This window comes from Pelophylax lessonae (assembly GCF_965119305.1).
Source record: "Pelophylax lessonae genome assembly, chromosome: 4".
NCBI lineage: Eukaryota > Metazoa > Chordata > Amphibia > Anura > Ranidae > Pelophylax > Pelophylax lessonae.
This window is the reverse complement of record NC_138771.1, coordinates 485,325,519-485,351,708: the sequence shown is the minus strand read 5'-3', so window position 1 is coordinate 485,351,708 and position 26,190 is coordinate 485,325,519. Positions and strand designations below refer to the sequence as shown.

Here is a 26,190-nt window from a genome sequence, read left to right as displayed (position 1 = left end):
TTAACTATTTATTTCAATAAAATGTCATTACTTTATAAAAAACATATTACATCTACAAGAAAAATCCTAATAAATGTATGACACATTGGAAACATTGGTATGACCATATTTAAGAACACTAATGAATAAATAAATACCATGTTCTCTCATAATTCTTTTTCTGTAAATATTTACATTGTCCATATTCCCTTTGAATGTAATAGTAACATACAGTATGTGTCAATCTGGTTAATGTTTATGGAGATTGGAGATCACAGAGCATAAGGAAATTGTTGGAGCAACTCTGACACCTTCTGGTCATATTAACTGAAGCAGCTTTTTATGACAAATAGGGTTGATTTACTAAAGGCAAATAGACTGTGCACTTGCGCTCTGCAAGTGCAGTTGCTCCAAAGCTTAGTAAATGAGGTAAAGCTTCACTTTACAAAGAATACCCAATCACATTTAAGGAAAAATAAAAAAACATCTTTTTTTGCTTGCATATAATTGCATGATGGAACTTAGCAGAAAACTCCTTCATTTACTAAGTTCTGGAGCAACTGATCTTGTAGAGTGCAGCTGCACTTGCAAAAGTGCACAGTCTATTTTCCTTTAGTAAATCAACCCCATAGTGTTGCCTCTATAAGGGTCCATTCACACTGCAATGTTATAATTATTATTATTATACAGGATTTATATAGTGCCAACAGTTTGCACAGCACTTTAACAGGGCAGACAGTAAAGTTACAATACAATTTAAGTGCCGGTTCACACATATGCAATGTGGGAACCCTGAAAATCCATTGCAGGTTCCCGCATCGCATTAAACTTGCAGGCAGTTCACATTGCCATGTGCGAATCGCTGGGGGTGTCAATACATAGTTGACGACACCCCTAGATCAGTTCGCATATCGCAGTGTAAACTGTCAGTTCGGACATGAATCGGATCGCATCAACACCCATGCAATCCGATTCATCCATACAATCTGTATGGCTGAATTTGCATCGCACAGACATCGCATGTGATCTGCAGAGTAATTGATTTGCCTGTCATTGCACATATGTGAACCGGCATTAATACAGAGGGATCCAAGGGCCCTGCTCATTTAAGCTTGCAGTCTAGGAGGAAAAATTTGTGCATTGAGCTTTAACATGAATTTGCATGCTGTTTTGCGTTGCGTTTTAAAATGTGCTGAAATACTTTTACATTTTTATTTTTAAGCTTCACTAATCTTTATATGTAAAGGAAACTGTAACTGACTGTATTGACTTTTGCATTTATGTGTGTTGCCGTGTGAAAAAAATAGATGATGTTCTACTTTTTTTTTTTCAGCGTAGGGCAGGGCGCATCAGTGCAACGCACTGGTGCGAACTGTTCCTATTAAAATACATTGCTTTTACAATGTGTATACGTTAGCATATGTCAGCGCATCTGGTTTGAATGGACCCTAACAATATTTACACAGCAGCGTACAACGCACTACACGTCAAAGGGAAGAACGAACAGTGTGAGCTGCGACTTTCTTCAGAGGCGGAATGCCATCTAATATTAGAGATAATAGAATGATGAAGGGAAACTCCTTGTAATTTACAAGAGCTGAAACAAAGTGGCAGTGAAAGTTTGAAGAGAATTAGGTAATTTTACCAAATTCTGCCTTTTCTGGTAAATTCATTAGAGCTAAGGGGAACTGAGAAAATTAAAGTGTTTTCTTTTATTCTTTTTTGCGCATGTAATGGCAGAAATTTTGTGTTAGTTTTAGTAAGAAACTCCTAAAGGGTTATATTATCTAATCCTAATTCTGCTGCCATCCCCATACTAAGTCCCATACTAACTAGCCTGTAGAGGAAAGATGTCTATATTTACCAATTCTTAGGGTGCTCCGATATAGTCATGTGATCTCCCTAGCGTCTAGCTTCAGGTTAGAGGAGGGATCGCTGACAACAGCTGCAATGCCTGGGTGGTGACATCACCCAAAGACTTACTATGGGCCATCCGTCAGCGACTGCCCCTCCTCTCCCCTAAAGCCAGTGCTGGGGGCCGATCACGTGACTGAACTGGGCCCATAGAATAGGTCAGTATACACATCTTTCCACTACAGTCTACAGTAGTTAGCATAGGGAGTGGAAGCCAATTTAAAGTGATTGTAAAGGCTCAAGGTTTTTTACCTTCATGCATTCTATGCATGAAGCTAAAAACCCTTCTGTGTGCAGCTGCCCCCCCAGTTCTCCCTAATAGTCACCTGAGCCCCCTCTCGATCCAGTGATGTCCATGAGAGCTGGGCTTCTCCAGAGTCTCTCATTCCTCATTGGCTGAGACAGCAGCGGGAGCCATTGGCTCTTGCTACTGTTAATCACAGCCAGTGAACCAATGGGTAGAAAGCGGGGGGCAGGGCCAAGCTGTGGCACTGTGTGTCCTATGGACACACCAGTGCCTCCAGAGCAAGCAGCTTGCTATTGGGGGCACTGACTGAAGAGGAGGAGCCAGGAGCGCAGTCAGGCAGTCAGGGGACCCGAAAAGAGAAGGATCGGGGGCTGTTCTGTGCAAAACCTTTGCACAGAGCAGGTAAGTATATCATGTTTGTTTTTGTTTTTTTTTAATGAACCTTAAGAGTCGGTTCACACTGGGGCGACACGACTCTGTACTACTTCGGGGGCGACTTGTGCATTACCATGCACCACGACTTCGGAGTGACTTGCATGGACTTCACATAATGGAATTCTATGCAAGTCGCTCCGAGGTCACCCCGAATTAGTACAGGACCCTTTTTCTAAGTTGGAGCGACTTGTGTCGCTCCTATTAGAATGGGTCCTGTAGCTGTCAGTGGACCGCGAGGGAGCGCAACTTGTCAGGCTGACAAGTCGCCTGACAAGTCGCGCTAGTGTGGACCGGCTCTTAATGTCACTTTAAGATAAGATAGAGTTAGCCCCGGACTTCCACTTTAAAGTACACTATATTACCAAAATTATTGGGACACTTACCTTTGCACGCACATGAACTTTCATGGCATCCCAGTCTTAGTCCGTAGGGTCCAATATTGAGGACTCACCTTTTGCAGCTATAACAGCTTCAACTCTTTTGGGAAGGCTGTCCACAAGGTTTAGGAATGTTTCTATGGGAATGTTTGACAATTCTTCCAGAAGCGCATTTATGAGGTCAGGCACTGATGTTGGAGAGAACGCTTGGCTCTCAGTCTGCACTCTAATTCATCCCAAAGATGTTCTGTCGGGTTGAGCTCAGGACTCTGTGCAGGCTAGTCAAGTTCCTCCATCCCAAACTCGCTCATCCATGTCTTTATGGACCTTGCTTTGGCACCAGTGCGCAGTGATGTTGGAAAGGGAAGAGGTCATCCCCAAACTGTCCTCACAAAGTTGGGAGCATGAAATTGTCCAAAATGTCTTGGTATGCTGACGCCATAACAGTTCTCTTCACTGGAACTAAGGTGCCAAGCCCAACCCCTGAAAAACAACCCCACACCATACTCCCCTCTCCACCAAATGATTTGAACCAGTGCACAAAGCAAGGTCCATAAAGACATGGATGAGTTTGGGGTGGAGGAACTTGACTGACCTGCACAGAGTCCTTACCTCAACCCAATAGAACACCTTTGGGGTGAATTAGAGTGCAGACTGCGAGCCAGGCCTTCTCACACAAAATCTGAACCCACAAATGCACTTCTGGAAGAATGGTCAAGCATTCCCATAGACACACTCCCAAACCTTGTGGGCAGCCTTCCCAGAAGCGTTGAAGCTGTTACTGTCAGCGCAATTACTTTTTTTAACTGCGCTGAACTGCACTGCAATGATGTGAATTGTGCCCATAGGATTACCTTGATTTTGTGCTGTCTATGCAGTTGGAGTGCAGTTCAAAATGCACCCAACTGTGTTCGGGGTGAAAGGGTCCTTAAAAGTTTTTGCTGACTTGAACATGGAAAGGATCATTCCTTTGAGCACTGACTTTATGAGCTTTATCACATATTTTTACATATTTATTTAGGAATGTTGTCACGATAGATAATGGTGTTTAGTATTTTAGAACCTGAGGCTGCTTTTTACAACATTTTGATGAAGAAAATTAGAACTTTTCTGGGCAACTAATTTCAGTGGAATAACGCTGCCCATCACTACGTACCACATCCTGTCCACTTCCACGAGAGGAGGAGCAGCCAGCTAAACAGGCAGAGACAAAGGCCACACCGTTATCACCACACACAGGGTCCCAGACATCCGTAGGGCAGTTGCAGTTCAGGTTACAGTCCGCCGTTAAATTATCTGAATAGGAAGTGCTCTCAATCCTGAAACACATGAAGATTTTTTATTTGTGTGGACCAAACCTGCCGTGCAATATTCACACAGCAACACGTATATGTTTATTAAATGGAAAAAGTTCAGATTTGTTTTGTTAGATTTTTTATAAAATATAATAAAGATATTTTACATATTTTTTCTTTTTTCCACAATTTGTATGAAAACCCTTATTTTACAAATTTACACAGAGTTGAGTGCTCTAACTGTACAGCTCAGTGCTGCCTGCATGTTTATTGAGCGGGATGGGATATACCCCCTCTGACTTTTATAGCAGTGTGTATAGTCTGATCTTCCCTGCTATCTATTTTTTTTTTTTGAGCAGGTATACTATAGATCACATGTGCCAAATACCAGGTCCAGGGGCCAAATCCATGCACTCAAGCTTTTTTTCAGCCAAAACGTGGTGGAACTCCATTCCACTACCTCTGGGTCTCGTCATTTATAAACATAGAAGCCTTCTGTGTTTACAAGGACAGCACTCATGGTTCTGCATGGTGGGAACAGATGCCAACTAATGATCTCCCTGGAAGTTAGAGATAGAGGCAGAGCCACCTATGCTGCCAGGAGGTACTAGACAAGGGCCGGGTAGGTGAGATGCAAGGAAGCTTTTGGGGGGAGGAGGGAGAGATGAAGCCTGTGGAGGGAGATATGTGCAGAGGGCATGAGGATGGGGGGAGTGTGCTGCAGAGGTCAGATCCGAGGGTTGAGGGGTGGAAGTGAAATGTGGACAACCTGTGAAAGAGAGCCAATCTCTGCACTTTGTGCATAGCACATCCCTAAGCCTTGCACTCTGTATGTAGTGCACCCCCTGAAGTCTGCAGGCCACGTACTCCTGGACTCAGCACTCTGTACGTAATTTACTCCTGAACCCTGTACTCTGTACGTAGCGAACCCTTAAACCCTGCACTTTGTATGTAGCTTACCCCTCAACACTGCACTCTGTACAAAGCGCACCCCTGAACTCTGTACTCTGTATGTTGTATACTCCTTAGTACTCCTATGTGTCTGAGCAGATGCATAGTTTTACAGATACAACCAGCAATTTTGAGGCAGCCAAAATGCTGATTCTGCCCGCGATAACATTGAGTTTGACACTCCTGTTATAGATTAGAAAAAGAAATGAAGAAAAAAACCCTAAAATCACTGTACCTTCACTTCAACATTAATACTGCCAGAATATTGCACACGCTACCAAAATAACTGAATTAACCCTGACACTAGATTAACCAAGTTGGATCATAAGCGCTCAAGCCTTGCATGAGAGTGGTACAGGGTCTCCTCAGAAGACAGAACCCCTCATAAAATTATATAGGGGTTCCCCCCATTTACCCGTTTCGTACCCATCATATGTAACAGTGAGTCCCGCCACAGTCGCGTTCTTGCACAACATAGCGAAAGCCAGAAAATAGATAAGGTATTCTGTTATGGAGGTGAAAAATCCAATCTTGGCAGCCAAAAAGGTGGAGACCTTGTATTTCTTCATTAAAAATCCACCCAGGAAGTAGCCCACAGCAATGACAGGCAGGCTGTACACCCCTGCAGAGACAGGACATATTAGTTGACAGGGCCTTGGGGAAGGACATAGACAGATATTCATCAGGCGATGTTCCTAGAGAGCTCCTGGTACCTCCGGACGTCCATGGGTTTCCCCCTAGTTTCCAGCTTCCAGAGGTACCTAAGCTCGCCAGTCTTTGAACTCACCTATCAAAAAAATGGCCTCTGATGCAGACTTCCCATACTGCTGCTCCAGGTATTTGGGAAAGAATGAAAATAAACCAACATAAGCACTGAACTGAATGACTGTGACCAGAATGAACAGCATGTAGACCTTATTCTTCAACAAATTCTTTAAAAAGAATATAAATCCTGCAAGAACAAAGAAGGTTGAATTTAATAGCAGCTGATGGATTGTATATGTATTGTACATGTGGAAGGATAGCTTATTGATTCCAAGTGATCATATGACACTTTCGGACTGTCAGCTTTTGCTACACTGGCTCTCACTGTTTACATGACATCACATTCCTAGCTTTCACTATGCTGGCTCTCTCACTGATTGCATAACATTATTTCCACTGCCAGCTATAATGACACTGGCTCTGACTGATCACATGACATCATGAAATGGCCAGCTTTATGAATATACTGATCACATGACATAACACCACCAGTTTTTACTACATTGACTTCAAATGATAACAAGATATCATCAGAATGTAAAACATGTGTCATTGTTGCACGTATGCTGAAAGTATGGTCAATAATTCCAATGTGCGAAGGGATCGGACCGGGTGAAACCAGAATTATTTTTATTGAAAACTTTTCTGCAATTACAAGGACATGAGTGAGGTATGATGACCTTTTAATCTGGTGGACAGCAACTGCTATTCTGTTCATACATACTATTACATAACTATATATATATTAATATCAACATTCTGATATACAGGAATAACATCCTCATAGAAAATAATAACCAACTAAACCATGTGCTGATATGTTGTTACTCCTCCTGTATCACAGTGGTCTCATAATACAATCTAATATAAGATATAAAAACATAACACTATGATAACCACATTCCTGGTACACTGTAGTCATGTGAGGCGACAATGTGACCCACTAACATGTGTGCAGTGTTATTTAATCACACAGTAGTGACAGGAGCCTTTACTTATCACAGGGATGTAAATGAAATCAATTTCGCCCTGTTTATAGCCCTAAATATTCTTCTTCTTACCTGCAATTACAAGGACATGAGTGAGGTATGATGACCTTTTAGTCTGGTGGACAGCAAACTGCTATTCTGTTCCCCCAGGAACAAAAGGTCTAACTTTTTAGTTCCTCCCATGCCTTGCTTGCAGTTGAACTTTGTGCTGCCATCTACTGGTGATTTATTAGAAATGCCATTAAACAGAAATGTGTTTTTTTTTTATGGGGTACCTGACATCCCTTACATCAGTCCCTTCAGAAGTAAATATATGAAAAGTCCAACACATGAGCAGCCCTGGTCGATTATATATATATATAGTATATGTTTATGCCGCTATTTGATGTTTTTATGATGGTGACTGTAGTGGAGACTGCCACTTCAGATGTGAATACTGTTTTTTTATATATTTTTATCATGTATATAAAGTGTTAAACTGCAGCACAGATCTCTGAATGTATGGTCTGGGGGGCTTCCCTCTTTGTCCACCCACGATCTAGATTACATCTATTTGATTGCTGGTATTGAACATTCTGGCATACACCCATTATCATTACTGCTTTTGCAGTTTGATGACAACTCCTTATATACAGTATGCATGGTCAGTATGTCTTTTACACATACATATTCTCCCCGACGTGTGAAGCTGACTTTGCTTAGGATAGGTATAGCTATATACTTTGCCTGGTACAACCGATACATTCAGGGACTGTTGCAGTATGATCTCTGATCTCCAATGATCCTGTGCTGTCCCGCTCTGCAGACTGTTGCGCCCGCATGGGTTGCCGGCCGGTTGAAAGGGTTAAGTAATGGGAGAGGGGGGAGATAAAAGGAGGTTGCGGTGCCGCGCGCCCACGCCCTCTGTAGAAGTCAGTTTGTTGACGAAACATGTAAAAACAGCGCTGCTCATGTGTTGGACTTTTCATATATTTACTTCTGAAGGGATTGACACATTGTTTTACATTTTGTTATTATTCATTGAGTAGCAGCTTGTGATGCTTTTAGTCCACGTTCACACTAAGGCGACCTGTGAGGCGACCTGGTCAACTCACAGGTCGCCGTAGGTCGCCTCCCATAGGGAAGCTGCGGACCCGTTCTAATAGGAGCGACACAAGTCGCTCCGACTTAGAAAAAGGGTCCGGAGCTTCTTTGGGGCGACCTGGAGGCGACCGCCATAGACTTCAATGTTATGAAGTCCGTGGCGGCCGCTCCGAGGTCGCGGTGCGAAGTAGCGTCGCTTGTATGTGAATGGGGGCTTATGCAGTTCTATTTATTTATTGTTTTACAGGCTTTGTTAAATCGCCTAAGCGTGGGGTGAGAGCCCATTCACACTAGCACGACTTGTGAGGCGACTTGTGTAGCCCCAGGTCGCTTGACATAACAAAAGCAATGTTAATCAATCAGTGCCATCTTAATTGGCACTACTGAAGTCGCTCCGACTTCAGAAAAGGGTCCTGTACTACTTTGAGGCGACCTGTGATCCGACTGTCCCATATACTTCAATGGGAGTTGCCTCCTTATCTTAATTGAAGCGACTTGTTATCAGACTTTCCAGGAAGAAGAAAGAGATTAGCCAGGCATTCCCCACAGACAAAGTCGCCTGTCTCTTCAAAGTAGTGCACAAGTCTCTTCCGAGTCTCTTCCAAGTCTCTTCCAAATCTCTAAACAAGTCTCTTCAAGTCACGGGGCGACTTTCTGGTCGTGGTAGTGTGAACCGGCTCTGATTGTGATAATAATTCAGTTCATTTATTATCTCAGTCCTTTGTTTTTCAAGATATCATCAGACTAACAGTTTTTACTACATTGGCTCTCAGTAATCACATAACATCATAAGACTGTTACCTTTCACTCTATTAAGCCTGAGTGGCCCAATGAGATCACTATGTGACAATATGGCTGATCTCACCTTGCACTTTGAGCTCCTTGCTCTTGGCAGTCTCTGTTTTGTTGTCGGTTACTGCTGGCTGCAGTGTCTCCCTCAGCTCGGTCAGACCCTCTTCCCCCTCTTTGGGCAGAGTCTTTGGGATGAAGAAGAAGGGAACAGCAGCGAAGAGGTTGAGGACTCCGCTGACCAGGAACCCCATCCACCAAGCTCCAACCCAACGCGTGTCTGTCATGGATATATAGACCTCATCTGCATGGAGAGAGATGGTGAAACAATGTACACCCCTCAAGCCTTGATGATATCACTATTTCCTTATAATATAGTTGGCTGTAATGAATAGCATTTAACTCCAGAAATCTCTGCCCTTAAAGTGTGTAAATTGTAGAGAAATAAAATTGACCCACATGACATTACCCAGATTTATGAAACCAACATCAACGAAGATCTGTGCCAAGTAAGACGCCAACAAGGAACCCAGCAGAGGCCCGAGGATGGACAGAGTCTGTATTATTCCTGCAGGGCAGAGAAAGAAATCAGATGCAGCATCCATTTTGCCTCTCGTAGGATTATGGGATGTCTACATGACAGTCCCCATCTTAAGGAACAAAACATGCATAGTTACATGTTTATGATAATATGAATGCCCGTAGAGTGGGAAGGACACTTTTGTAGCAGGGTTTCCATTTATCTGACCAATTGCTTTATAATATTTCAAAACCAAGAAAATGAAAAATATATTAAATATTCATGCCTCTCTCATTAAATACGACTTACCAATATAAAATGGTGAGTTTTCCACTTTTGCAAAATCATCCACATAGGAGAGTCCCAAAGGCTCTACTGGGGTCTCACCGATTCCTTGTAGAATATTTCCAACCAGAACAAAAATCCACATGAGGGATTCGGAGGAGCCAACTGCACACTCTGTCAGAGAGAGAGACCACAGCGTGATGAAAGGATAACGGTACAAAGCAGCCTTTTTGCATTTGATGAACTACCAGGAACCTAATTCTAGAAGTTACCTTCCGGGAAGTCCAACTCAGCGGAGAGACGGCTGTGATTGGCCAGACACAAGTGTGCATGAGATGTCATATTGTCTGATGTGTAATCAGCCGCTCTGTTAAACTGATATCTGTATAGGACAGAAAATCAGTCAGGGATAATATAAAGCATTACATTTAATTTAAAGCCCAACTCTGGGAAAATGTAAAATTATCCCTTGCAGTGGGGATGCACCCTCTCTGCAAGGGTTATTGATCAGTTTGTCCAGGGGAAATGAGAAATAGTTTTACTTACCTGCTTTGGACTGTCCCTCAGCATCCTCACGTCCAGCGCAGGGCTATGGACCCTGCTCTTTGGTCCTCATGAAGTCAGGATCCTAGACAGCTGGAGCATGGGGGGGGGGGGTGAAGAAGCTGAGGGGACCAGTCTAGCTGCGGGACAAGCGGATAAGTAGATCATGTTATTTTGTTCCCCTAGGCCAAATGAGCAATTGACCCTTGTAGTGCAGGCACAACCCCTGCAAGGGATCATTTTTCAGTTGCCAAGAGTTACTACGGTAAACCCACAACAGTAAAATCAGCCTGTATATGTAGTAAGGCATGCTTGTTATACTCATTGTGGAAACTAAGGGGTAATCCTCGGCATTATGTAAAAAGGCTGTTTGATCCTGTCTGCTCTGATCCTCCCCTTCTTTCACTTTCCTCAATATATTTATTGATAATACAGAGCCATGGGGCAGGCTGCACATGCTCAGTTTGGTGTGTATAGCTAGAGAGTTTTTTTTTTCTTTTCTTGACAGGGTGCATGTGATCAGCACAGGGCCAATCAGCACTGTCCAGATAGAGGGTTAGGGGTCCTGCATCCTGATAGGACAGTCAGTGCAGAATGAAAACGACTCCTACAAGCTTTAACCAGACACTGATACAAGACTGCTATATGCTGCTGATGAGAAAAGGTGTTTGTTTAGCAGTTTATATTTACTAAAATAATTTCATTTCCATGTTCTGTGTATTGTGGGAGACCAGATACAGTGAATACAGGCTCCTGGGTTTAGTAACACTTTAAGGGTTGCATAACATCCTTAAGAGTGTTCAGCATTGACCTCTCTTATCTATCCCTATTGCACCTATAAATTTAAATCATTTTTTACTGAATATTACTAATAACATTCAACACTAAACTTCAGGCAAACAATTATGGACTTATGCTAAGCCAGTCTTGTGATCCAGGCACTCCTGAGAAACCGCATAGCCACAGCTGTTTATTTTCAGCATAGTAAAGGAATGCAGCTTGGTCACCTACTCACCTTCAGCCTGTCATTTGACAATGAAGGATAAGCAGTACACCCTGGTGAGGTCATCACTCTCCTCCTTCATATTCAAACTGTTGTCTGACAGCCCAGAGCCCTCTTTGGCTCCCAATATTACCCTTCCCTCTTCCTATCTGATTGAAGCTGTGCAGAGGGGTCACAAAATGCTTATGCAATATCTCACAAAAGTGAGTACACCCCTCACATTTTTGTAAATATTCTATTATATAAGTAACAACAATGAAGAAATTACACTATGCTTCGATGTAAAGTAGTGAGTGTACAGCTTGTATACCAGTGTAAATTTGCTGTCCCCTCAAAATAACTCAACACACAGCCATTAATGTCTAAACCACTGGCAACAAAAGTGAGTACACCCCTAAGTAAAAATGTGCAAATTGGGCCCAAAGTGTCAATATTTTGTGTGGCCACCAATATTTTCTGCACTGCCTTAACCCTCTTGGGCATGGAGTTCACCAGAGCTTCACAGTTTGCCACTGGAGTCCTCTTCCATTCCTCCATGATGACATCACAGAGCTGGTGGATGTTAGAGACCTTTCGCTCCCCCGCCTTCCCTTTGAGGATGCCCCACAGATACTCGATAGGGTTTAGGTCTGGAGACATGCTTGGCCATCACCTTTACCCTCAGCTTCTTTAGCAAGGCAGTAGTCATCTTGGAGGTGTGTTTGAAACACTGCCCTGCGGTCCAGTCTCCGAAGGGAGGGGATCATGCTCTGTTTCAGTATGTCACAGAACATGTTGGCATTCATGGTTCCCTCAATGAACTGTAGCTCCCCAGTGTCGGCAGCACTCATGCAACCCCAGATCATGACATTCCCACCACCATGCTTGACTGTAGGCAAGACACACTTGTCTTTGTACTCCTCACCTGGTTGGCACCACACACGCTTGACACCATCTGAACCAAATAAGTTTATCTTGGTCTCATCAGTACATTTTTCCAGTAATCTATGTCCTTAGTCTGCTTGTCTTCAGCAAACTGTTTGCGGACTTTCTTGTGCATCATCTTTACAAGAGGCTTTCTTCTGGGACGACAGCCATGCAGACCACTTTGATGCAGTCAGTGCGTATGGTCTGAGCACTGACAGGCTAACCCCCACCCCTTCAACCTCTGCAGCAATACTGGCAGCACTCATACGTCTATTTCTCAAAGACAACCTCTGGATATGACACTGAGCATGTGCGCTCAACTTCTTTGGTGGACCATGGCGAGGCCTGTTCTGATTTGAACCTGTTCTGGTAAACCACTGTATGGTTTTTGCCACCGTGCTGCAGCTCAGTTTCAGGGTCTTGGCAATCTTAGGCATGGCAAGGCATAGCCTAGGCCATATTTATGTGGAACAACAATTCTTTTTTTCAGATTCTCAGAGAGTTCTTTGCCATGAAGTGCCATGTTGAATTTCCAGTGACCAGTATGAGAGAGTGAGAGCGATAACAACCAATAAAGCACACCTGCTCCCCATTCACACCTGGGACCTTGCAACAGTAACGAGTCACATGACAACGGGAAGGAAAATGGCTAATTGGGCCCAATTTGGAAATTTTTACTCAGGGGTGTACTCACTTTTGTTGCCAGTGGTTTAGCCATTAATGACTGTGCGTTGAGTTATTTTGAGGAGACATCATATTTACACTGTTATACAAGCTGTACACTCACTACTTTACATTGTAGCAAAGTGTCATTTCTTCACTGTTGTTACATGAAAAGATATAATGAAATATTTACAAAAAATGTGAGGGGTGTACTCACTTTTGTGAGATACTGTATAAGCATAAGTATAACTGAGTTTATTAATACAAACCCCTCTATATTCTCAAATCCCCCCACTCCCCCACCCCCCCCCCCCCCCCGACAAGTTTTTTTTTATGTATAATTGAATTTCAACATCTCCAATGAATTACACTATAGCAGGAATTGATTAATGCAGAGAATACATTTGTAAAACACAGGAAGTTTTATATATTTAATATACTGTTATTATCTGACATCACAAATCTTTCCAGGTAATTATTTTTTTCATCCTCACCTCTTCATAATAAAATGGGGTATAGCCGTCACACAGCTGCCCACAAACATTATCAAACATCCGGTGGCGATTATTCTCGGCCGATGTAATTTTGCTCCAAAGTAGCTGACCAAAGTAATAACCAATAAATTGCCTGGCAATAAATAGAAGGAAGATAATCAGATCCACCCCAGCGCTGATCATACAAATCTAAATCTCTTTATAAAGTGATGCAAACTGTGTTTTATTCTCTGCTATTTACTGGATTTAAGAGATACATTTTCCTAAGTTTGTGAAAACTGAAAAAACATATTGAGATAGCAAAGAGAAAATGTGGTAAAAAGTAAAAGACGCCAAACAATGCAACAAAAAGTGATAATAAATGAATTAAGCGAGGTAAAAAACACTGCTACACTTGCACAGAGGATAAATAACAAAATCCCAGTAGTTAAATACATATTATTAATGTGGCAGCATGTCATAAAGCATAAAAATGTAACAAACAAAATAAATGTGAAATTGACCGTGCTCACAGTATATAATTAAAAATAAAAAGTGATACAGTGCTCAACAATCCCACAACACAATCCCTAAAAATAAATTAGATCTCCTGCAGGATGTTTCCAGCCAAGAATTAACCTGTGAACCCCTTCTCCACTGACATTAAAGAGGAAGTATACCCTCCTCTGCAACTTTTACCTATAGGTAAGCCTATGATAAGGCTTACCTATAGGTACTGTAAATATCTCCTAAACATGTACCGTTTAGGAGATATTTACCTTACATGCAGCCAGTGACATCACTGGTGCATGCGCTCTGAAGGAACGGCCGCTGGTGCTGTTCCTTCAGAGCCCTGTGCCGTGACCGGGGGAGTGGCGGGGGAGTGACGTCACCGCGGCTCCGGATAATCAGATGACCGGATGCCGCGATCCCGGAAGACAGGCGACTGAACATGTCGCCTGTCATAGAGGTAAGCGGGCGGCACGGCGGGGGCTCGTTCTAAGGTAAGTATTTCATAATGAGCTAGTATGCGATGCATACTAGCTCATTATGTGTTTCTCTTTCAGGTTAAAAAAAAAATTAAAATTTGGGGTTTACAACCTCTTTAACGTGCACAGGACACTCACCAGACCGTTATGACCCTCATTACAGGCTTTTTTTTTTTATTATGTTTTCTAATAATTCAATCAAAATATACAAAGCAATCAGTATAAAACAAAAAAGAAGAAAATAAATCCAATTCTTATTTTATAACACTTATAACATTTTCATATCTAACCCCCTTACCCCCCCCCCCCCCCATGATTTCCCCTAGCTATCAAATTTATCCATCTTCTAATATTTCTTATATTTTCTACGATTTATTTACCCATATTTGTATAAAGTCTCCAGTTTCTTTAAAGTTTTTTCACATTTTCCACTTATTTGAAAAAATATCATTCATTTCTTCATCTCTACAACACATGTATTTCATATTCTAAATATACCGTATATACTCGAGTATAAGCCGAGTTTTTCAACACATTTCAGCGGCTTATACTCGAGTCAACAAAAAAAATAAAAGTTCCCGGCCGCTCCGATGTGTTTAAGATTTAATACATGTCACCGCGCAAGCGCCGCCACCGCTCGGGACAGGCCGGGAAAAGCCGAACGTATACCAACTTTCCCGAGCAGCGGCGGCGCATGCACAATGGCGTGTCGGCGCCGGGCGGCGCCATTTTTAAAATGAAGGCGCCTCTGGAACAGGTAAGTGAAACACAGCCGCACTAGTATGCCCGCAACCCCGCATCCTCTTGTACCATGCTTGCCACCCTGAATTCTCCTGCACATGCCAGCCACACTGCATTCTCCTGTACCATGCTTGCCACCCTGAATTCTCCTGTACCATGCCAGCCACACTGCATTCTCCTGTACCATGCCAGCCACACTGCATTCTCCTGTACCATGCCTGCCACCCTGCATTCTCCTGTACCATGCCTGCCACCCTGCATTCTCCTGTACCATGCCAGCCACCCTGCATTCTCCTGTACCATGCCAGCCACCCTGCATTCTCCTGTACCATGCCTGCCACCCTGCATTCTCCTGTACCATGCCTGCCACCCTGCATTCTCCTGTACCATGCCAGCCACCCTGCATTCTCCTGTACCATGCCAGCCACACTGCATTCTCCTGTACCATGCCAGCCACCCTGCATTCTCCTGTACCATGCCTGGCACCCTGCATACTCCTGTACCATGCCAGCCACCCTGCATTCTCCTGTACCATGCCAGCCACCCTGCATTCTCCTGTACCATGCCTGCCACCCTGCATTCTCCTGTACCATGCCCGCCACCCTGCATTCTCACCCTAGGCTTATACTCGAGTCAATCATTTTTCCCATCTTTTTTTGGTAAAAATAGGGGCCTCGGCTTATACTCGGGTCGGCTTATACTCAAGTATACATGGTATACCACTCTCTTATACCATTTCTCAACAGTGGGAGCTTCTAATTCAAGCCATCTCTTTGGGTTTGCTCCCTTGGCAGCATTGAGTAGATTTGGGACAATTGTATTTCTATACTTCCTAAAGGAGCTATCTACTCGATGAAATAAACATACCCATGGCCATGGGTCGTCTACAACTTTTTCTCCGGTAATATGTTTAATATGGTATTGTATCTTCAACCAGAATGTGCGCATCTTAGGGCATTCTCACCAGATATGTAACATTGTACCTTCCACCTGACATCCCCTCCAGCACAATTCCGACTTCTCTGGTTGATATTGATGCACAATAACTGGTTTTATATACCATCTTACCAAACATTTGTAATTCATCTCTATGGTGTTCATGTCTCTGGCAGTACAGTGGACAGCTCTCAGCACTGTTTTCTCTCCCTGACCCTCTAAACTAACTCCAATTTTTTTTTCCCATTTCTCAATAAATGGAGGCCTACTCAATCGCACCAGATCAGAAAGTATCCAATAGACCTGAGACAAACCATGTTTTACCTTTGTGGGTTGCATAGTTTTTTCATAGGGGATAATTCCTTCCCTGATCTGATGGGTTGTTGCAGGGATCCAACAAAATGTGATAATTGCCTATAAGTTCATTCATTCAGTGTCAAATTTCTCTTTGTGTTAAGCTTATCTAAAGACATAATCTTTCCTTTATGTACTATATCTTTTAATCTTAAATCTCTTAACCCTCCTCCAAATTTCTTCTCTAACCCAGGTAAAAAAAATGTTGTGCCCTCTAGCGGTAACGGAGAGTTGTATTCCCACCTGGCCTGCTTATAAAAAGCAACCCAGGTCCTATACGGCACTCTCGTCATTTTGTGAGTCTCCTCGTGTATTTCCCTACACTTTGGTGGAATCCAAATATTCCTATCTAATTGTACTTGACTTAACAGAAATTCCAACCCTACCCATCTTTTTTCTAAATCTCTCTTTTTCCAATTTATCATTCGTGAAAGTATAGTTGCTGTGTAATATCCCTTAATATCTGGTGCCCCACCCCCTAATCCCCCTACTGATTTATCAGGCAGACATTACAGGCAGTCTAACGCAGCAGAAATAATAGTCCATAAACCTCAAAGGAGAGCCTCCCAATAAAGATGCGTATACTCAAGGTGTGATATGGGTGAAAAAAGCAGAGATAGGCCTCTCATAGTGTAATATGTAAAAACAGTTTAATTGAAGTAATGAAATTGCACTTACAAAGAATAACTGATCTCAGGCATTAAAAATAGCAGGGGACGCTGTTCAGCGCTCCACCTGCATTCCAAACAGCGTAATTGACGTATCACATCCTAGTCCCACCCTACGCATTTCGTCAGTGTCTGCCTGACGCCATCAAGGGTTACATGATCACGTACGTCACTTCAGCATGACTTATATACACAACTGCTGCATGATGATCCAATCTGCTTCAATTCTTCAGGACCAATCGGCACTATTATATGCAAACTGGCCGCATGGACTTCTCACATATGGCTCTATTTATATTACAGCATATTGATTGAATTATAAATTAAGTTAGGCTTATACTCAGCTTAAGGCCGCTAGTGGGGATTTATAGTAATACATCCACATAGGTTGCCATCTATTACAATAGGCAACCAACTGGTTGATTAAACCTAAGGCCAAATTATTGCCCTCTAGTGATTTTGCCACACAATACCAAACCATCCCATAGGAATGAATCTGACTGGACCATTTACAATAAAATTATAAACAATGAATTTAATAAATAAGTCATTATAAATAAATGGATAAATGAAATATAAGCTAAAAAATCAATAATTCAAAATTAAGTAATTTAAATCAATGTCTATATTCATACTCATAGGGTATACTGTATTCATCTTGAAAATACATTCCGTTTTGTTTTTAGACACCTTCTGGGTCATATCCCCCCCCCCCCCTCCAATGTTGTCCAATCCTATCTATGCCACAAAAACCTTAAGGCTAGGGTCTCTATTATGATGAGTCCTAAAATGGTTGGACAAACTATGTTTTGAGAAACCCTTAATTATGGTGTTTACATGCTCTCTCATCCTGATCCCTAATTTCCTAGTAGTACGGCTTACATGAGTAGACTGGCAAGTGGTACAATTCTTTATTTTATAGGTTTTCCCTGTGCTACTGGACGCAAATAAAGTTACCTTACTAGCTTTGTTTTTCACAGTCCTACATGCCTTACATCTTTTACAATGAAAAAATTCCATCTGGTCAAAAAAAGTTACCATATTTATCGGAGTATAACACGCATTTTTATAGTGCAAACAATGAGTGTGGGTTATACGCCGATATTTTTTTTACCAATGTGGGGGGCAGGGATCGGTGGTCCGGAGGAAGGGTGTCAGGCTGGCCGCCCCGCCCCGCCTCTCCTGGCCCTGGGACAGCCCTGCCTGCGTACTCTGCAGTTAAGAAAAAATCACTGCCAGCCCCTTTTTATAGATCCTTCCTACATTATATCACTGTCATTTAAAAACTGTGCCTCTAAATACCTTGTTAGCTCCCTTCTTTCTGGCCGCTCTTCTCCTCCCGCTCCTCCTCCTCTGAGTGTAGCTTCAGATTGGTGGAGGGGAGCAATCACATGACCAGCCATTAAACGTCAGAGGAGAGCGAGCACATGAATGCCCATGAAAGAACGGCGATAACAAGGTATTTAGGGGCATCGGTTTACAATAACAGTGACACAATGTTGGAAGCATCTTTGAAAAGGGGCTGGCACTGATTTTTTTTTAACTTCAGAGTACGCTGGCAGGGCTGTCCTAGGAGACTGGGGGTCTCCTGGGAGTGCAAGGGGGCTGTGCAGTGTAAAGGGGGCTTTATAAAAAAGGGGTTTGTACTGTGCATGGGGGGAACTGTGTAATGTAAAGGGGGGCTGTATAATGAAGGGGCTGTGTACTGTTATTTTTAATTGTTTAAAACGTTTCTTTCCTGAAACTTCCTTCTTAAAATGAAGGTGTGTGTTATACACCGGTGCGCGTTATATGCCGATAAATATGGTTCTTTTTTTTTTTGGTGGATCAGGAATAATAGGAGCTACATTGTTTCTCAGATTATTGGCCTTACAATGTTTGAATTGTGTTTTTTTTGGTAAGACACTTTTTAGGGTTTTGTCTCTCAGCAAAATATGCCAGTGTTTATGAATAATATGTTCAAATTATTTATAATCACGATTAAAATTAGTAAGAAAAGCCCCTTGTCCTATATTGCTTGCCCTTTTGTGCTTATTAGCTAGCAATTCCATTCTATTCCTATTTTTGATCTTATTTTGTATAGACAATAGAGTTCTCAGGTCATACCCTTTTTCTTTGAACCCATTCACTAATATTTTGGATTGCTTAACATATTCCTCTATGTGTTTACAATTTCACCTAATACGCATTCATTGGCCTTTTGGTATACCCCCCAGCCATTTTGGGGGGTGGGAACTAGCGGTTGGGATGTAACTATTCCTATCGGTCTCCTTGAAGAATGTCTTAGTGTCGATTGAACTATCCTTTTTTGGCAAAACCAAATCAAGGAAATGGACTGTATGTTTATCCCAATTTGCTGTGAACTTGAGACCATATGTGTTGTTATTGATCCTTTCTATGAAATTGATCAGACTTTCCTCCGTCCCATCCCAAAGAATTATTAGATCATCAGTAAACCTTTTATAAAGAATAATCTCAGGTTGCTGTCTCACAAAAATCTAATTTTCCTCCCACTGGCTCAACAATATGTTAGCGGTTGCAATTTTTGTGCCCATTGCTGCACCCCTTACTTGCTTGAAGTAGGAGCCATTGTGTCAAAAATAATTGTTGGCCATGGCCAGCTCTAGGGCTCGCAACAGGAATTCTTTTTGTTTTGTCCTAAGGCTAGATTTAGTGTCCAAAGCACTTTTAGTAGTTGCTAACACATCCTGCTGTCCTAGGCTGGTGTATTATAACTCTACATCAATAGTGACCAATAGAGTATTATCACTAACAGATATATTCTCTAGAATGTTGATGTGGTGCTTGCTATCCTGTAGGTAGGAGGGGTATTCCTGTACTAATGGCTGCAAGAAGCAATCCACATATTCTCCTATCCTTGAGAAAACTAGATTTATCCCGCTAATGATTGGCCTACCCGGGGGATTGGTTTTGTTCTGTATTTTGGGCAATTGGTATATAACGGGTAATCTGGGGGCATCAGGCACAAGGTATCTAGCTTCTTTCTTTGATATTACACCCTCCTTGTAGGCCGTTTTAACCATACCTTTTACTTTTATTCTTAATATGCTGGCTGGATTTCCCTTCAGCTTTTTATAAATATTATGGTCACCTACTAGCCTATCCAGTTCTTAATCATAATCAATTTTATTAAGAACCACGATATCCACTCCCTTATCCGCCATCCTTATGACTATATCTTTCCTCTCTTCCAACGCTTTTATACCTTTTTGTAGATTTCATTCTTTTTAAACTTCTGACCATTACTCATTCTAATATCCTGTTCCAACATAGATTTGAATACCTCCAAATATTGATTGCAAGATTGCTTTATTATATACCAAATTAGTGTAGCGCTAATAGACAAACAGAAGATGTGCATATGAATGCCACATAAATCTTAAATACACGTGTTGTGACGCAACAAAAAACAATACAGTCCACAAAAAAACGTGAGTCCAAGAATGGTTTGTGGATGGAAAGCTGTAATCCAAAGATGGAATCCCAATAGATGGTGAGGCAGGAGGGAAGACACCCGTGAAAGGTAATGAGAGATAGCTGCTTACCAGAATATATGGGCCCCCAAATTAATGGACAGGCCACAAAGGGCTTTGTAGAAATTCAGCATACAATCTTGCCTCCACATACACAGGGATATGGGCATGGATCCATAAGCCAATAATCAACCTTGCTTTGGTACATCTTACTGGAGTACACTATGGTCTCCCTTAATCTTCCTTCCCATGTGTATGATATCACACACTGTTGGAGCTGCATTTGAGTCTATCGCTTCACCTCCTTACATTTGAAGTCAAGGTTGATTATTGGCTTATGGATCCATGCCCATATCCCTGTGTATGTGGAGGCAAGATTGTATGCTGAATTTCTACCAAGCCCTTTGTGGCCTGTCCATTAATTTGGGGGCCCATATATTCTGGTAAGCAGCTATCTCTCATTACCTTTCACAGGTGTCTTCCCTCCTGCCTCACCATCTATTGGGATTGGACTCACGTTTTTTTGTGGACTGTATTGTTTTTTGTTGTGTCACAACACGTGTATTTAAGATTTATGTGGCACTCATATGCACATCTTCTGTTTGTCTATTAGCGCTACACTAATTTGGTATATATTGTGTTGGATTCCTATAGGTCCAGTGTTTAGCTGCTTTTATTTTTATCATTTTGGTACACTAATATTTTGAATTAATATTATTATTATTTGTTCTTGTTTCACATTTAGCGCAGGGTCCCCACTTAATATAAGAATGCTTGATTAAATGTGATTTCTTAACCACTTAAGCCCCGGAAGATTTTACCCCCTTCCTGACCAGGGGGTTTTTTGCGATTTTTTACTGCGTGGCTTTAACGGACAATTGCGCGGTCGTGCGACGCAGTACCTAAACGAATTTCACGTCCTTTTTTTCCCACAAACAGAGCTTTCTTTTGGTGGTATTTGATCACCTGTGCGATTTTTTGATCACGCGCTATAAACAAAAAAAGAGCGTAATTTTTGCAAAAATAACAATATTTTTCACTTTTTTTTATATGAAATTCCCCCCCAAAAAAATGTAAAAATCAAAATTTTTTAACATTTTCGGCCAATTTGTTTTACGCTACCTATGTTTGGTAAAAAAAATCACAAAAAGCGTATTTTGATTGGTTTGCGCAAAAGTTATCGCGTTTACTAACAAAGGTAAAGATTTTTGTCATTTTTGGTGGTTTTTTTTTAACGAGTAATGGCGGCGATCTGCAATTTTTTTTTGGGTACTGCGACATTGCAGCGGACAGATCGGACCCTTGACTGACATTTTTGACACTTTTGGGGGTACCAGTGACATTACTGCAGTAATCAGTGCTATATATATGCACTGTTACTGCAAAAATGACACTGGCAGGGAAGGGGTTAACTGTATTGGACAGGGAGGGGTTAAGTGTGTCCTAGGGGCGTGCTTCTAACTGTGTAGGGACATTGCTATTGGTGTAAAAACGAAGATCAACGGTTCTTCATTTTTACACAGGGAGAACTGACAGGCGGCTTGTTTACATAAGCCGCTCTGTCTTTCTCCCGCTGTACCGGCGATCGTAGTGTGACCGGCGGACATCGGGTCCGCCAGTCACACTCCCGCACTCCTCCGTGAACGAGCCAAGGCGGGCGCGCCCGCTATTGGCTCTAGAAGGAGTGACAGGCGAGCGACGTAGACCTACGTCACTCTGCCTGGCCGGGGCTGACTGCCGCAGTAAATATACTGTGAGCAGTCGGCAAGCGGTTAAACCACTATCTTTATATTCCCTATTAACAATATTTTCCTGGGCCTGTTTCTCTAAAAAATGTTTTTTTTTTTATCTTTATTTTCCTAATGAACTTCTACACATCTATAAAATGCATCACATTTATGGAAACTCTTATCTGGGGCATATTTTAGACCCAATTCCAGCACTAGCAATTCATAGATAGTGAATACAGCATCGCTAAGTTTAAAGATGCCATGACCTATTGTTCTCCTTTTCTTTTGGTTCTGGTGGTAGCCAGACCTCTGGGCGACCTCTGTTCTGGTGGTAGCCAGCACCTCTCCCTCATGGACCTGGGGTACCCCCTCGTTCCCTCCACTGAAAACCTCTGAGTAGTAGCTTTCTCTATGGTTCATCAGCATTCTGAATGAGGACGCTATAATTAGGCATATCCTCAGGTGGATGGTTATTATGGGGCCTATTTCCTAAAGATTTAGGACCCATGTTTCCCCTCATGGTTGAGTTCCCACTCCTCTTCCCAGTTCCTACAGACTGTACTGGGGTAGTCGGATAACCCACGCGGACTGGGGTGGGGATAGCATCTCTCTCCCGTGTTCCCATTTCCCCAACTGGTGAGGAGTAGGTTGAATCAACCACTAAATCCTCTGTGGCATCCTGCCACCTATAAACTGTATGCTCATTGTAATCCTTCAGGTCTCTGTTACTTCTGTCTCAGTAGAAGTCCTATGGGAAGAAACCGGTCAGATTAGGAGGCGCACACGTCACACACAACTTGCGGTCCGTGCTGCAGCCGGCCGCAAGCCTTTGCAGGAATTCGTATGCCTAGGTTTATGCTGAATACAAGACATCTAATTGAAAGTGCAATATCAACTGTTTTTTGAATAAATCTCAAGGGTAATACACTATTAGTCCTCCTTTTTCCTTTAATACACAGTGGTTTTGTGAGCTTGTGAAGAAGGAGGAGGCTGTGTTTCTTGCTGGTACTCGTTGCCATCTAGTGGAGAAAGAAAGGTAGAGCGGTTCTACATCCCACTTCAGGATTTTAAAGAGGAAGCAAGGCGGTGGTTTCACTGAACAAGTGCATACCTATTACCATCTGGTAAGAGGCTAATTCTTGGTGATTTACACGTGGTGTTTGTTAACAAGGAGATTGGATATTTTTTCAGCACAAGAAAATATAGTTGCACCTTATTTATTTCCGTTTGGTAAGGATGAATTTCACTCGGTGGTGGATACACGTATTATTTGGATAGAATACAATTCTACTCACCTGCACAATATTTATGGACACTTATGAACTTTTATGTTTATGCACCAATTGATTTGTATTATTAATTGGCTTCACAGATTGATATATGTTATATATATTTACTTTTGTTGATTTGGTTCACATATAAATATATGTTATATATTCATTATTTATTTGTTGTTTAGCGCACCCCACACTACATATACATTTATCCATATTCAAAAGCACTGAATACCGGGAGCAGCTTCAACACACTATCAGCGCACCCATCCCCCTTACAACACTCTGTTACCTTATATGTTTAACATCGTTATCCAATTTTTCCAAGAATTTTTGGATCTGAATGTTTTTTCTTTATTCATAAGAATCCTGAAATGGATTCAATAATTCTTTTAATTCAGCAATCTTTTTTTCCAATTTTAGCATTTTCTTCTTTCTCCTTGATACAATCAAAGTTAAAAGTTTAGATTCACTTTGATTAAAGAAATTGAACCATTCGTTTTCCTACTCATGGTCTACCAATCCATCATTAGGACCCAAGTCCCAGCGAAGATGCCTGGGGGTCATTTTGTTCTATATATTCTGTTCCAACGTAGAGAGTATGGAAAGTCAATTAATTAAGTGAGGTAAAAAACACCCCTACACTTGCGCAGAGGATTAATAACAAAATCCCAGTAATTAAATAAATATTATTAATGTGGCGATACATCATAAAGCATAAAAAACGTAACAAACAAAATAAATGTGAAATTGACCGCGCAAGTGGACAATTAAAAATAAAAAGTGATACAGTGCTCAACAATCCCACAACACAAAAAAGTGATGATAATAAAAATAGAAATAATGATAATATTACATAAGTATATAATATTTAAGCTGGGCTTGCATTTTGCCAGTGGGACACTGGATTATAAGAGAGCTGCCAAACTTCTTGCCCTATGGTAGCACTTTGAATAAACAGCACAGCCCTGCCCATTACACTAGACAGAGGCTCGGTCAGAGCTATGTGCAGCACAGAGCTGTCACTTTAACAGCCATTCTGCAGTAAGAGTTGAACAGAATGGTGAGCAGGAGAAGATCAGTGAATTGCTTTTCATCAATCTCTTCTATGACTAGAATACCTGCCAGGTTCTCACCTTCAAGCTGTCAGTGTACTAAGCCAGTTTAGATACGGATCAGCAATTCTCTATCCCTGATTTGTATCAAATTGTCACACGGGAGACATCAGGGGTCTAATAGACCTCTGATATCTTGGTAAGGATATCTGCAAGCAAACAAAAAAAAATAAATAAAATTAATCCTCCCCTGTACATATTGACCACCCACAGACCCTATGCACTCCTCTCCTGTATATACCAGATAAAAGCTTGATCACGTTATCCTAACTGATTAGCACATCTAAGAAACAGCCAACAGAAACATAATGCTAATCCACCTGTAGCAACTAATAACTGACAGTGATAAATGAATGAGTTTATTAACTAGTCACTTAAACCAGCCTAGGCGACCTGATCCGTCTGCACCTACAACCCTGAAAATAAAGTACTGTACATTACACATTATTATAAGTATAAACAGAGAGACAAGCAGACAGACAGAAACAATAGGTGACTCAATGAACGCAATTAACAATGGAAGAGGCATACTTAGCAGAATCTGGTTACTTTGAGCTGATGCTCTGAATATCACAATCTAAAGCAGTCATTGCTTGTTGTGGGCATAGAGGCCCTAAATATAGATCCGAGGCCTAGATTCCCAGAGTCTATGTATTTCGGGGAGACAATCCCAAAGAGTAGTGTTCCCTTAAAAGCCAGGGCACGTAGTCAGTAGGCAAGAGGCCACCCTGCAGTCTCCTCCAAAAGCCCCTGTCCTGGTTGAGTCTGTCACATCAACCCCTCTGCACTCCTCTCCTGTACATACAGCCTGCAGTTAAACTCTCTATTCTGTCCCATTTAAGTCCCTTCACATTCCTCTATATACTGCCGCCTGCCTGACCCATCCTACTTCTCTCCTGCACATATTCTCCATCATTTCCATGTACATACTGGCTGCCGCCATACCCTCTGCTCTCCTCTCCTACACATACTGCCTACTGTCCTACACTCCAGTACTCCTCCCCTGTACTGCTTCCGACTGTAAGACTCTTCACACTCCTTACCTGTACATGCTGCCCTTGTCATACCCTCTGCACTCTTCTTTACATACTCCCTGCTGTCATACTCTTTACTTTTTGCATACTGCAACATGCTTTAAGATGCTTCATAATATCCTGAATTCTGCCTGTTCTAGAACTGATACAATTTTCTAGTAATAATATCATAGCTCTTAACTGTCCCTGATTTTAAACAAAGTCCCTCTGTCCATATTTCGTCCTCATTTTTCCCCCAGTTTGGTCTGATCTATATAGTTATATATAAAATGCACTTTTTATCTTTCAAAAAGTGTATCCCAGTGCTAAACCTTTCATCCAATTTCTAAATTGCTGCATTTGTAAATTTTAAAAGCCAGTATAAATGAATAGTAGTGGTAAAAAAAGCACTTGTGGGTTTAACTAATTTTTTTTTTCTATGGCAGGGGGTCTGTCAAATGACCACATACTTTTGCTAATAGGCGTTAGACATGTGCAGAATGAAAACATTTGTTTCATTTCAATTTGCTATTTACATAAATTTATTGATTTAAAATTGTTTAATTAGTTAAATTTGTTTTCAGGATTTGGTTCCTTTATTCAAGTTCAGATCAATTCAAATTTTCTGAATTCGGTCAAATTGAACTCAATTCAATCAA

The 26,190-nt window shown here is 41.7% G+C and overlaps 1 protein-coding gene across 1 annotated transcript in view; it reads right to left on the bottom strand.

Annotated features, from left to right (window-relative positions):
• Window positions 1-26,190, bottom strand: part of LOC309553268 (solute carrier organic anion transporter family member 1A2-like) — a 67,154-nt gene that overhangs the window by 9,919 nt on the left and 31,045 nt on the right. The window contains exons 3-10 of the mRNA XM_082254269.1: window positions 13,239-13,371; window positions 9,902-10,011; window positions 9,654-9,803; window positions 9,294-9,392; window positions 8,901-9,128; window positions 5,986-6,150; window positions 5,625-5,820; window positions 4,109-4,271 (exon numbers count right to left, since the gene is read on the bottom strand). Of these exons, the coding sequence (XP_082110395.1) occupies window positions 4,109-4,271; window positions 5,625-5,820; window positions 5,986-6,150; window positions 8,901-9,128; window positions 9,294-9,392; window positions 9,654-9,803; window positions 9,902-10,011; window positions 13,239-13,371 (1,244 nt within the window). The remainder of the gene's footprint in view (window positions 1-4,108; window positions 4,272-5,624; window positions 5,821-5,985; window positions 6,151-8,900; window positions 9,129-9,293; window positions 9,393-9,653; window positions 9,804-9,901; window positions 10,012-13,238; window positions 13,372-26,190) is intronic.